The sequence below is a fragment of the Primulina tabacum genome, chromosome 10, assembly GCF_025594145.1.
Source record: "Primulina tabacum isolate GXHZ01 chromosome 10, ASM2559414v2, whole genome shotgun sequence".
Lineage (NCBI taxonomy): Eukaryota > Viridiplantae > Streptophyta > Magnoliopsida > Lamiales > Gesneriaceae > Primulina > Primulina tabacum.
Window position 1 is genome coordinate 8914751 of NC_134559.1, and position 13887 is coordinate 8928637.

The window sequence follows — 13887 nt, forward strand, 5'->3', positions numbered from 1 at the left end:
CCTTGCACCCCATATCAGAAAAACCGTGAGTCACACTCTTAGAAACGAAGCACGCCGAAAAACCGAAAGGATCTTACATGGAAATGCTTAGATCGAAACATTTTATGCATGAACAATATCATCAGTAAATTACACGGTTATGATGCAGAAAAAATTGGTGCAAAACGTGCCTGAAATGATGCACCAACACAAGGGACCCGAGGTGAAAGCTGGAGGAAAATTCTATTGCAAGAACAAGACAAACCGATGGGGCCTCTTGCTGAAAATGATGAAACCGAGAGGGGAGCTGGTATTCTGAATGGTGTCGGCTGGTTGGGGGAACAAATGCCTAGGTTTAGGGTTAAGATGATAATTAGGCAATAATTAAATAGCTAACAACCAACTAATGGGCCTAATTTGATAATTAAAAGTTTAAAAAGGATATTAAGCCCAACAAGCTTAAAAGTAGGCACATTAAGTCCAAACGCACTCTCGAAAAATATTTCGTGTTGAAAAGATTTTGAAAACATTAGCCGAAACCTCAAAACGTCCCCCGATTCGATAGAATTTGCGTACCGTTAAAAATAAAATCTTGCGGGTAAAAATACCCAATAAAATCCCATTTTTGAAAAATATACTTAAAAACACCTCAACTTAATTTATAAAATAAATCGTATATTTAAAATAATTTCTTGAAAATTCTCCGGTCTCCGTTCCTCGTTCGAGCGTGAAATGCATCTAGAAACTCTAATGCATGACATTATAAAATTTCATGAAATAATTATTACCGTGCATGAATTATGCATAAAATGCATAAAAATAATTAAACACATAATTAATAAAATAAACATGCATTTAATGCTTTAAAGAAATTTAATAAAATTCAAAAGAAATTTAATAACTTGCATGCATGTGGTTCACGTGGACCTTCAAATTTTCGGGACGTTACAATTTCATTCGTGTTTTCCTTTTGCCTAAAAGCCTATCATGACACTCCTTATCCGTGCTGCATCTTGGCACCAACAATCCTGCCCTTTTCGACCCCATTCACCTCTCCGTCTTTATTCAAATTGGAATTGTTTAATGATTTATTTTTTAATATCATAGAGTGATATTAATATAAATTAAATTTTAAAAATAATACCACATTTTATGTAAATCATGTAAATAAATTAACTTTTCAAAATATTAAAAAAAGTTAATTACTACTCCATGCACCCATCAAAATTTCATGCAATGGTTTCTTAAAAAAATTAGTTATCAAAATAAAATATAATGTTCTTTAAATTTTAAAACTGAATTTGTCTCCGTACACTGTGAGAACTCGAATTTCCAGCATTTCAGCAGCAATGCAAAACTCCAGCAGAAGTTAATATTTCCAGCAGCTAGCAATATTCAGTAGCAAAAGAAAATTCCAGCAGAAGCTAACAATTCCAGCATCAGCTAGTATTTCAGAAGTTGATATTTTCCAGCAGAAGAACGAGATTCCAGCAGACAGTTACTAAATCAACTCATGACTTGTAACTGAAGCATTTAAAATGGAATAAAGGCTGTTAAATGCAGATTATGGCCATTAATAGGGAGTCTAACATTCAGATTTTGGCCTATAAATAACACCCTCAAGTCTCTGAATTGATGTTACACAAATCTTGAGATTATTACTTAAATTTTCGAGCTAAGAGAGTGCCTTGTTCGAGCTGTAAAATCCAGTAGCGAGAGCAACTAGATTTCCAGTAGACTTCAACCGAAACTCTAGCAAATTACTGTAAGTGGGCTTATATATAAATATCTTGAAATCAGTTTGATAATTCTGTTTTAAAGCACAGTTTCTGTATGTTTAATTTCTGATATATGATTTTGAAGCACTGAAACTCCCTAGTGAGCTAATGGTAGGAATATATATTCTGAACATTTCTGAATTCTGATTCTGATTCTGGCCTCACCCTTTAGAGGAGAGAACATATAAGTGATTGATATCAGTTTAGCCATGAAATTCACTAACGTGCTCAGTGCTTACTAATTCTGATTTCTGTTCTGAAACCTGTGATTTCTGAATTCTTATTTCTGTTCTGAAAATACGAGTTTTCTGTATATTATTGTATTACTTTTTCTGTTGAAAACGATTTCGAAAACTGGGAGTTATTCCCGCCCCTGCTTACTAAGTGACAACCATATCACTCACCCACCAAACCCATCTCAGATAAGAACGAGGAAGAAAAGTTAGAAGAAGAAGAGCAGATTCAATTTTGGGGCTGGTGATGAAGATCGTTGTCCTCAGTTCTGATTTATATTTTATATTCCGCTGCATCTGTTCAGACATTGTATTTCTGGTTTTACATTTCCGCTGTAAAACATTATTAATTGAGTTGTATCAAACATTGAATATTCAGTATTATGAATAAAAGACTGGTTTCTGAATTCTGTACTTCTTAGGCTTGTTGTTTTCGAATGTAAATTTGAGAGCAACGCCGGTGTCAACCAACCCCTGTCCCGGGGCGTGACATTAAAGTGGTATCAGAGCAGACCAGGTTTCATAATCTGGGGATGAGGAACTAGAAATAATAAGTTCTGATAGACTTCTGAAAATAAGTCCTGAAAGTTATTGTAATAGACTACTGAAAATAAATTACAGTAATAGACTACTGAAAATAAGCTACTGTAATAGACTACTGAAATAAGTAGAAAAAAAAATCAGTAGATCGGAACTAGCGGATAACAGAAAAACCAGTAGACCATAACCAGTAGACCGAAAAACAGTAGTATCAGACTAGTAGTCTGAAACCAGAACCAGTAGATGAGAATCTGTAGATCTGAATGCAGAAAACTTGGTCAGTAGACCAGGAATGCAGCAGACTGGTTCTAACATTGCTGAAAAGCAGTAGACAGTGCTGGAACGGCAGCAGACTGATTGCAGAAGCATCAGAAGTGCAGTAGACAGTGAATTACAGCAAGCGAATGCAGTAGACCTCGCAAATGACATGGAAGTTGAGGTGTTTTTCGCGCAAACTTCAAATGGCCATAACTTTTGATCCAAGAGGAATTTTTACTATTAAAAGTATGCGTTGGAAATCTCTCGACGAGGAGAACCTAACCTAGAACCCTACTTTCTTCTAGCACCGCCGACGAACCCCAAAATCTTTCGTTTAGATAGGGATATCATCATTTCTGTAAAATTTTTCAACTTTTCGAAACTTTGAGGAATTTTCATTTCCAAACGGCTTAGCATTTTTGCACCAAAATTGATACAATTGATGTTCTTGATGTGAAGGATTTTTAGTAAATTTTTCACGCCATTCTGAGACCGAAAAATTTTTGAGCTATTTTCTTCTACCAAATGTTATAGGCTTACTGATTCTGTTCATTCCAGTAATTGTCTATAGTTCGACTTGTACTCTTGAGATCATTTCTGAACCTTCACTCTCATATTTTGGATGTAGGATATGGCTTACCAGAGTAGCTACATTAAGAGCTTAGAGAGGAAGCCAAAGAAACTAAAAGAACATAACTACTGCCTAGAGCTGGACAAAGATGAATTAGAGCGTCGAGCAGAACACTTGAGAGGTGATGTTCAACGTTATGCTCATTATCTGCATGAGGCAGAAGAGAGGAATAGGAGAACTCAAGAAGAGTTCGAAACCTCCCAAGAGACTGTTTCAGAATTCATCGAGTTACGCGATACATTAGTTGAGAAATCCAAATACTTAAGGATCAAAATGACCAACTCGTACACCAGCATAATCAGTATAGAGAACATACTGATGCTCAGATTCAAGAGCTGCAGGACACTGTCGAAGTTCTTAGTGACCAGAATGCAGTTCTGCATGGTCATATTGAACATCTTGAAACAGTGATAGCCAACCATGAAGACGAACTTGAGGAGGATCCCAAAGAAGATGAAGAAGTCGAGGAAGATCCTATGGATTTGGGATTAGGAGAAGTGATAGATTAGAACATCAGTAGTGGTTTTCTTTGTAATATCACTTGTTCCAATTGCATTTATGTTTTCAATTTCGATCTTTCATTGTAATTGCACTTTCTTGAGAAATCAATAAAAATTTATTTCTATCCATTGGTTTCATATTTAATTTTGGAGCAATTACTCGATCATAGTGATTCCTTTGTTTAGTCTCTATTCTGCCATCAACCTTAGAACTTTCATAATTGTAGGAAATGGACGGAAAACCAGTTAGAAACAACCGTAACCCTCGTTACAACAACCGTAACAACAACCATAATGACGAAGATGCACAACAACCACCACCAGCAGTTGGCCTCAGTCAGGTGGACTTGATGGCTATAGCCACGATTGTGGCAACCACGCTACAAGGGTTGGTCAACCCTAATGCTAATCAGCCACTACCACCACCTCCAGCTCAGAATGGGACTAAGCAGCACTATGAGGCTCTCCAAAGAGCAAGAGTCCCGAATTTCGATGAAAGCCCCGATCCTGAGGTAAGACAGAATTGGATGAAGGAGGTGGATAACCATCTTCGACTACTTGAGGTTCCTCAAGGGAACAAGGTAGATGTGATTACACCTTTTTTTGTGGGTAAAGCAGCCAAATGGTGGGAAGGAGTCTCACCAGCTATGATAAGGGCGGGACCTATCACTTGGCAAAGGTTCCGAGAGGCATTTCTGAAGCAGTACTTCCTGACAGCAGTTCGAGTGCAGAAGCTGTCATAATTTGAAAGCTTGGTCGAAGAACCAAACATGACAGTGGTGGAATATTCATCCAAGTTCCACTCATTAGGAACTTACTCCCCAACCATTATGGGAGACGAGGCCTTGAAGATGCATCGCTTCAAGAAGGGATTGAACAGCCGTATTCAATCTGCCCTTGCCGTTATCGAACCCGATAGTTTTGATGAATTGATGGGAGCCGCCATCAGGGCTGAGAATGACATCAAGAGGCATGAAGGTGATAACAAACTCAAACGTCCTCAGTCAAGTCAATACCAACCGGGCCAACAATTCAAGAGGCCTAGGTATCCAAGCAATCAATTCACCAGTGCTCCAGCTAAAGGAACCACCTCGTCTCAATCAAGCAAAGAGAGAGTCAAGTGCCAAACTTGTGGATTCGCTCACACTGGTGAATGTCGAAGGAATTTTGGAGCTTGTTTCCGTTGCGGAAAGATGGACCAGCGCATTGCTCAATGCCCTCTTCCAGATCCAAAGAATGGTCCAGCAAGAGGAACAACTCCAAAAAAGCCTAAGGAAAACAAGACAAATGCTCGAGTTTATGCTCTTACTCAAGAAGAAGCTGACAACTCAAATGATTTAGTAGCAGGTACCATTATAATCAATGATATGCCTGCGTATGTGTTATTTGATTGTGGTGCTACACATTCATTCATGTCTAAGAGATTTGCCAAGAAGTTAGGAGCTAAGCCTGATAACTTAGAAGAACCATATAGAGTAGCAACTCCTGCAAATCGAATTTTAGAAACTCGCACTCTATATCGGGATATTAGTGTTCTCATAGAAGATCATAATTTCAAGGCAAACCTGATTCAATTAAACATGGTGGAATTCGATGTAATTCTTGGAATGGATTGGTTAGCCAAGAATCATGCTTTAGTAGACTGTCATGGAAAGAAGGTAACCATCCAAGCTCCACAACAAGAGAAAATTTTGTTTCATGGTAAGACAAAAGAACGAAAGACTCTTCTTTCTGCGTCTCAAACTTGGAAAGCCATGAAAAGTAGAGAAAAGTTTACCTAGCTATGTTAAGCGAGGTAAAGAAAGAAACCACACTTACGCTAGAAGAGATTCCGGTAGTACAAGAATTCCCGGATGTCTTTCCTGAAGAACACCCTGGCGAACTTCCCGACCGCGAGGTGGAATTTGAGATTAATTTAGTGCTCAATGCTGCACCAATGTCAAAAGCACCATACCGAATGGCTCCGGTAGAGTTGAAAGAACTCAAAGATCAACTTCAAAAATTGTTGGATAAAAAGCAAATCCGACCAAGCGCATCTCCGTGGGGAGCTCCTGTCCTATTTGTAAAGAAGAATGGCGGAAGCATGAGGATGCGTATTGATTACAATAAAAAACAAGTATCCGCTTCCAAGGATAGATGACATGTTTGACAAACTCAAAGGAGCTTCAGTATTTTCAAGCTCGACTTAAGGTCAGGCTACCACCAACTGAAGGTCAAAACAGACGATATTTCGAAGACAGCCTTCAGAACAAGATATGGACACTATGAGTTCATGGTAATGCCATTCGGGTTAACCAATGCTCCAGCAGTATTCATGGATCTCATGAACAGGGTGTTCAAACCATTTCTTGACAAGTTTGTTGTGGTATTCATCGACGACATTTTAGTTTATTCGTCAAGTGAAGAAGACCACAAAGAACATCTTCGTCTCACCCTCCAGACGCTGAGAGAAAAGGAACTGTACGCTAAGTTCAAGAAATGCAAATTTTGGCTAGAAAGCGTCACATTCTTGGGACACATAATATCAGCAGCAAGAGTATATGTGGACCCTAAGAAAGTAGAGGAAATCTCAGATTGGCCTAGACCAAAAAATGTGACAGAAATTCGAAGCTTCTTGGGATTAGCGGGCTATTACCGAAAATTTGTTGAAGGATTCTCTTCAATAACCATATCCCTCACCAAGCTCACACAGAAGAACTCTAAGTTTCAATGGAGTGAAAAATGTGAGCAAAGCTTCGAGACTTTGAAGAAGAAGCTTACATCAACACCAGTGCTGGTATTACCTATGGAAGGTAAGGACTACACTGTCTACAGTGATGCATCTAAAGAAGGTTTAGGATGTGTACTCATGCAAGAGGGAAGGGTGATAGCATACGCGTCGAGAGAGTTGAAGCCGTATGAACAGAATTACCCAACACACGACCTCGAACTAGCTGCAGTGGTATTCGCACTAAAAATTTGGAGACATTATCTTTATGGAGCCAAGTGCGAGATTTTCACCGATCATCAAAGTCTCAAGTATTTGTTCACTCAAAAAAAACTAAATATGAGACAAAAACGGTGGATTGAACTCATGAAGGATTACGACTTGACGATAAGCTACCATCCAGGCAAAGCCAACAAGGTAGTAGATGCTTTAAGTCGAAAGAATATGAGTAAGGCGATCCTGACATCACTTTCAGCACAAACATGTCTTCGAGAGACAATCAAGATAAGTCAGGATAGAGATTCCGCTTTGGTGAAACTAAAAGAGCAAGTTAAAGAAGGGAAATCACCAGATTTCGAGACGGATAACAAAGGAATCTTGTAGATGTAAGAACGATTGTGCGTACCAGACATCGATAACCTTCGACAAGAAGTAATGTATGAGGCACATAAGTCGAAATTTTCAGTTCATCCTGGCAGTACCAAGATGTACAGAGATTTGAAGAAAAATTTTTGGTGGAGTGGAATGAAGAAAGACGTGGCAATGTTTGTTTCCAAGTGTCACGTGTGCCAGCAAGTCAAGGCAGAGCACCAAAGACCTGGAGGACTTCTGCAACCTCTAGAAATTTCAGAATGAAAATGGGAACATATCTCCATGGACTTTGTTGTCGGGTTACCAAAGTCTAGACAAAGTCACGACGGCACCTGGGTAATCGTAGATAGACTCACGAAATCTGCGCATTTCTTACATGTCCGCATGAACTATAATTTGGACAAGCTAGCCACATTGTACATGAATGAGATCGTACGACTACATGGAGTTCCAGCTAGCATACTATCAGACAGAGATCCGAGGTTTACATCTCGATTTTGGAAGAGCTTTCAACAAGCTATGGGGACCAAAATTACTCTTAGCACGGCCTATCATCCTCAGACCGATGGCCAAACAGAGATGACAATTCAAACTCTAGAAGATATGCTGAGAGCATGTGCTCTAGACTTCAGTGGTAATTGGAGCGAACATCTGCCCTTAATTGAGTTCGCATACAATAATACTTACCATAGCAGTTGGATAAAGTCGAAATGATCCAAGAAACAGTGGATAAAGTCGCTTTGATCAAGGAGAGATTAAAAGCTGCACAAGATCGACAGAAAAGCTGGCTGACCTGAAAAGAAGACCCGTGGAATTCGAAGTTGGAGAAAAAGCGTATGGGAAAGTGTCATCCATGAAAGGTATAATCCGACTCAATAAGGACTGAGAAATTGAATCCTAGATACGTAGGACTCTTTGAAATTCTTGAGAAAGTGGGAACACTTGCTTATAGATTACCACTTCCACCCGACATGTCAAGAATTCACAATGTATTCTACGTCTCGCAGCTGAGGAGATATATTTCTGATCCAAGTCACATTCTGGAAGCTGGACCACTTCTGGTTGAGAGCAATCTAAATGAAGAGCTGAAGTATGAAGAAATTTCGATTCGAATTGTGGATTTGAAAGACCAAGTACTGAGGCGACGAACCATTCCATATATCAAAGTACAATGGTCCAACCACACCGAAAGAGAAGCTACTTGGGAGTTGGAAGAAAAGATGCGAGGGCAATACCCTTATCTCTTTGAGGATCATGTATAGCCAAGTTTCGAGGATGAAACTTCTCATAAGGAGGGAGAGATGTGAGAACCCGAATTTCCAGCATTTCAGCAGCAATGCAAAACTCCATCATAAGTTAATATTTCCAGCAGCTAGCAATATTCAGTAGCAAAAGAAAATTCCAGCAGAAGCTAACAATTCCAGCATCAGCTAGTATTTCAGAAGTTGATATTTTTCAGCAGATAGAATTCAGCAGCAGAAGAACGAGATTTCAGCAGACAGTTATTAAATCAACTCATGACTTGTAACTGAAGCATTTAAAATGAAATAAAGGCTGTTAAATGCAAATTATGGCCATTAATAGGGAGTCTAACAGTCAGATTTTGGCCTATAAATAACACCCTCAAGTCTCTGAATTGGTGTTACACAAATCTTGAGATTATTACTTAAATTTTCGTGCTAAGAGAGTGCCTTGTTCGAGCTGTAAAATCCAGTAGCGAGAGCAACTAGATTTCCAGTAGACTTCAACCGAAACTCTAGCAAATTACTGTAAGTGGGCTTATATATAAATATCTTGAAATCAGTTTGATAATTCTGTTTTAAAGCACAGTTTCTATATGTTTAATTTCTGATATAAGATTTTGAAGCACTGAAACTCCCTAGTGAACTAATAGTAGGAATATATATTCTGAACATTTCTGAATTCTGATTCTGATTCTAGCCTCACCCCTTAGAGAAGAGAACATATAGGGGACTGATATCAGTTTAGCTATGAAATTCACTAACGTGCTCAGTGCTTACTAATTCTGATTTCTGTTCTGAAACCTGTGATTTCTGAATTCTTATTTCTGTTCTGAAAATACGAGTTTTCTGTATATTATTGTATTACTGTTTCTGTTGAAAACGATTTCGAAAACTGGGAATTATTCCCGCCCCTGCTTACTGAGTGACAACCATATCACTCACCCACCAAAACCATCTCAGATAAGAACGAGGAAGAAAAGTTAGAAGAAGAAGAGCAGTTTAATTTTGGGGCTGGTGATGAAGATCGTTGTTCTCAGTTCTGATTTATATTTTGTATTCCGCTGCATCTGTTCAGACATTGTATTTCTGGTTTTACATTTCCGCTGTAAAACATTATTAATTGAGTTGTATCAGACATTGAATATTCAGTATTATGAATAAAAGACTGGTTTCAGAATTATGTACTTCTGAGGCTTGTTGTTTTCGAATGTAAATTTGAGAGCAACGCCGGTGTCAACCAACCCCGTCCCGGGGCATGACATACACAGTTGCCATTGCTCGCCGAGCGAACAGCTGCCAACAACTAAGATATCGAAAAGATAAATTATGTATATTTTTTAAGATTGATTTCCATAGCTTGGTCACTGTTTTCACCTGTCAGTATAGCAACCATGCAATGGTCATTAAAGCCTTAAAATTATTAAAATCCACCATACGAAGCAAATTCCATGGAAACAAAATACTTTTACAACTTGTATAAGTAACATTCGACTACCAAGCCTCGACTTGCTAGTTTCTTGCTGCTAATACAACGCGTTTTTCTTCCCGAAAATGCCTGGTCCATATGTCGAATACATCGCATCTATAAGGAGGGGGAATTGTGAGAGTGCGAATGATGTCACGGGCAAGAAAGCCAATGCAGCCACTGGTATGAGAAAGAAGTTTGATTTGTTCCTTAATATAACATGTATAGCTATACCGAAGGCGATGACCATGAATGTTATGGAAGTGAATAGGGTAAGAAGGCCGATGCATAATCTTGTAGGTAAAACATACAAAAAATCTTCTTCTGCGTAGCGGGAAGTGAGGATGGATAAGAACATGAGCAAGGATATGGCAGATGAGAACAAAGAAACAGAGTCTGCTAAGGCAAATATAATTAACCAAGGGTCATCCCAGAAAATTGGTATGCCATTGTCATTATTAAGGCCGCCTGGTACCGTGAAGGCTGCAGTAAACACGACAGTAGCAATCAATGCTGCCACCAAGGTACATGAGCTGGCAGTGTCTTTCATCCATTTCTCCCCTTGAGATTTCAACTCTTGGTGCTTCTCTGTAAACAACATCTGAGGAGTTTTTCCATCATTGTTTCTTGATGTTCTATGGGAAGGGGTGACAAATTTTTCCATTTCCTGTACCGAAGTGATGAATTTCTTAGCACAAAAAAATAATGCGCATCCTAAGTTAAATAAGCAAGCACCAGGGCACATGTCAGAATCATTCGGTGTGCTTAGATGCTTAAAAATGCATATGATATCGATATAAAATATTGTAATGCAGATGTAACATGTACCTTAAACCATTGTAATTCATGTTGCATCTGCAAAGCTGCACCAGAAACAAGATTGAGCTTATGTGTAGGGGCTTGTTCTGCACACATATGCATATAATTGTTACCAAAAGAGTCAATAGAGTCGTATAAAAAATGTTTTCCCTCCTTCATTTTATGGAAGAGATTGAAAACATTCTCTGAGCGTTCTCTTGCCGCGACATGAAATATGTTGCCTTCATTTTTTGTATCTGCAATGTTAATCGCGGTTGGAAACATCTCCATGATCACCTCCACAACCTCATTGATACCATTATGTGCAGCCAACAATAAGGCCCTTTCATAGATAGGTGAAGGCATTGATTCCAGGGCCATGCACACACATTTGACGAGTGTCCGTGTACATAAGTGAAAAGTGTCATAACTAAGAGAACTAAGAGGATAAATAAGGTATGCGTGCGAAGACCCGGACCTTGAAGAGGGATGAACAAGACCATGAAGTTTAAATTTTGAATTTGAACTTCAGATTAATTCAAATTAACCATTGTATATACTCAAACAAGCTATAAAGCCAAGGATTGGGTTTGAACTTCAGATTAATTCAGTTTTAAATAACAGATTTAAGTGAAGTTGATAGATTTTCACGTAATCTTGTAGATTTATTTGCAAAACTTTTATTGGTATTTGTAAACTTTTTTGTAGAACCCCATGGAATTTTTATTTTTTTTGAAATAGCAGTTAAACGTAAATAACTTTTATTTACTTAAAATTACTTAAAATATTTTTATCTATCAATATAAATATTGTTTATTTATTGATTTAATTTACAAAAGACTGATAAATAAGTCAATATTAAATTTATTACAATTAAATTTCAATTATTCAAATCAATTTTTAGTCAATTAATATTTTTCAAAAATACATAACAATAATTTTTAATATTATTTGTCACGTCAAAAAAATCAGTTCACGTAAACCGCACCATGCAAATTATTTGAATTACTTATTTATTTATTTAATTTTTTTTAAACGCATAAATGATATATTTTACATGCTTAAATGTTTAGATTGCATGATTTCATGAGAATTGAAGATTTTATCCGGATATTCGATAATAGGCTAGAGAAAAGAGACCAGAGACGATCAATTTTCAATAAATATTTTCAAGGCTTATTAATATGATTAAATATGATTAAATTTTTTCTAAAAATGGTAGAATTCAAATTATTTTACGAGGCGAGCTTGATTTTATCCGGGAAATCGGTTTGGGCAAACGAAGGACTTTTAAAAGATCAAAAGTCCTATTTTTGAAAACTAATTTTTATAAACTTTTATTTTTCAATTAAATAGGTGTTATTGGGTGTAATTTACCTAACATAAGTAGGCCCAATTGCTCCTAAATATAAAAGCCCGAAACCAAAGCCCATTATCATGCAAATTAAAATCTATATATAAAAAAAGAAATCCTAGGTTTTTGAAGCACATAGCAGCCGTCCACTTCACACACCACACACACATAATTTTCGAAAACTTGAGGAGGAGAAAGCAAGGATTTGTCGTCGTCCGTTTGTCCTTCTTCGTGCCCCACACCAACTATCGTATATTCAAGCGTTCTAAAACGTAAAGGCACGTTTATAAATTCCTTTGATACATCATTCAAATCATATTATGCTTGTTTTATTTATTTTTGCATGAAAAATATTAAAACACGATTCGTCTAACGATAGAACAAATATTTTCAAAGTTTTGACGAATTTACGCTTGTTTGAAAAATGTTATGATTTTCAAGGGTTAGGCTGCCAACATAGGATGTTTAAGGGATGGAAAAAAGTGTCGTTTAGGCAAGAGATGAGGGCTGGACAAGAGCTAGAGGGGCGGTGCATGGTTAGGGCTTGAGGCTAGGGTTTCATGGGTTTCCTTGGGACATAAGGGTTCAGTCATGAGGGAGATTGCTGCACGGCTCAACTAGGCTGGGGCACGGTCCCATGCTGCTGTGTCTAGAGGCTAGGAGGATTCCATGAGTGGCTGGACTCGGTGGCAGCAGGGAAGGAGGAGTCCACAAGTGCTAGGACTCCTCACCATGTGCGCGTGGCTGGTGTGTTTCAGGAGAGGATGCGGCTCAATTGGGGCTGGCTAGGATGGTCCAGTAGGGTTTAGGGAAGAGGGCTCAGTGTAGGGACAGGGCCTGGTGCAGCCAGGGTCTATGGTGGCTCGAGTAGGATGAGGGTTGCAACTTTGGGAATAAGAGGATGGGTGCGCACTGGTGGCAGGGGCTTGGGCTGGTTCGGTGCTAGTCTAGGCTAGGTCGGTTAGGTTCCAGGAGGGTCTGGGGATGGTTAGGTCCATGATGACTCGAGGGTGCATGGTTCGGTGGTGGCTCGAGGTTTAGGGTGGCGAATGGTTCTAGGGAAGTTAGGGCTCGCAGTTGGTGATGGCTGGGCTAGGGGCTAGGTGCGCTGGTCAAGGATGGTTCAGGGCAGTCTAGGAGGGGATGGACGTGGTCTGGTCCTAGGTAGCTCGAGGATGGTTCGAAGGTTTTGGGATGAAAACATGAATTAGGGCCTAGGGTTCGAAATTGCTAAGAATAAAGGAGATGGCTCAAACCGTGGTTCACAGGGGTTGGTTCATGGCTCACGAGGGTATTTTAAGAATAAAAAGTTTATGTTCGAAGTTTGGGATCAAAATATTTAAGTTTAAATTAACTTGGGATTAAAACACTTTACGATATAGTAATTAGAGAAATAAATCGAAGGGCTCGGATTTACGTTTAACAAAAATATTAGAAGTCAATTGTAAGCTTAAATAATTATTTGGGATAGTATCGAGTCAATAAAAGTGAGAAAAAGTCAAAATCGAGAATTTTAGGGTTCAAGGACAAAACGATCATTTTACACCTGATAGTACGAAAAGGGTTGACAGTGTCCCGAAGAATCATAATGCATGTTAAATGATATTTTAAAATGTTTATGATGAAATTATGAGATTTTATGTTTTATGATAAAGTTGTGCAATTTTATTACTAAAATGTTATTTTACGAAATTGGAAAGGACACGATATTTTATAAATAAAAGAAAAAGAAAAATATTTTGAAGGATGTGAATTGACTGTGACAAAAAGGATATGATATATATTTTTTGGGAATATCGTGAGGGAGAA

General features: G+C 38.3%; 1 protein-coding gene across 1 annotated transcript; it reads right to left on the reverse strand.

The window, feature by feature from the left end:
• Positions 1 to 9931: 9931 nt before the first annotated feature.
• LOC142506210 (uncharacterized) lies at positions 9932 to 11125 on the reverse strand. The gene is made up of 2 exons (XM_075619394.1): positions 10755 to 11125; positions 9932 to 10593 (listed from the first exon to the last, which is right to left on the reverse strand). Exons 1-2 carry the CDS (start codon positions 11103 to 11105, stop codon positions 9985 to 9987), a joined length of 960 nt encoding a protein of 319 aa, XP_075475509.1. The 5' UTR covers positions 11106 to 11125; the 3' UTR covers positions 9932 to 9984.
• Positions 11126 to 13887: the final 2762 nt, after the last annotated feature.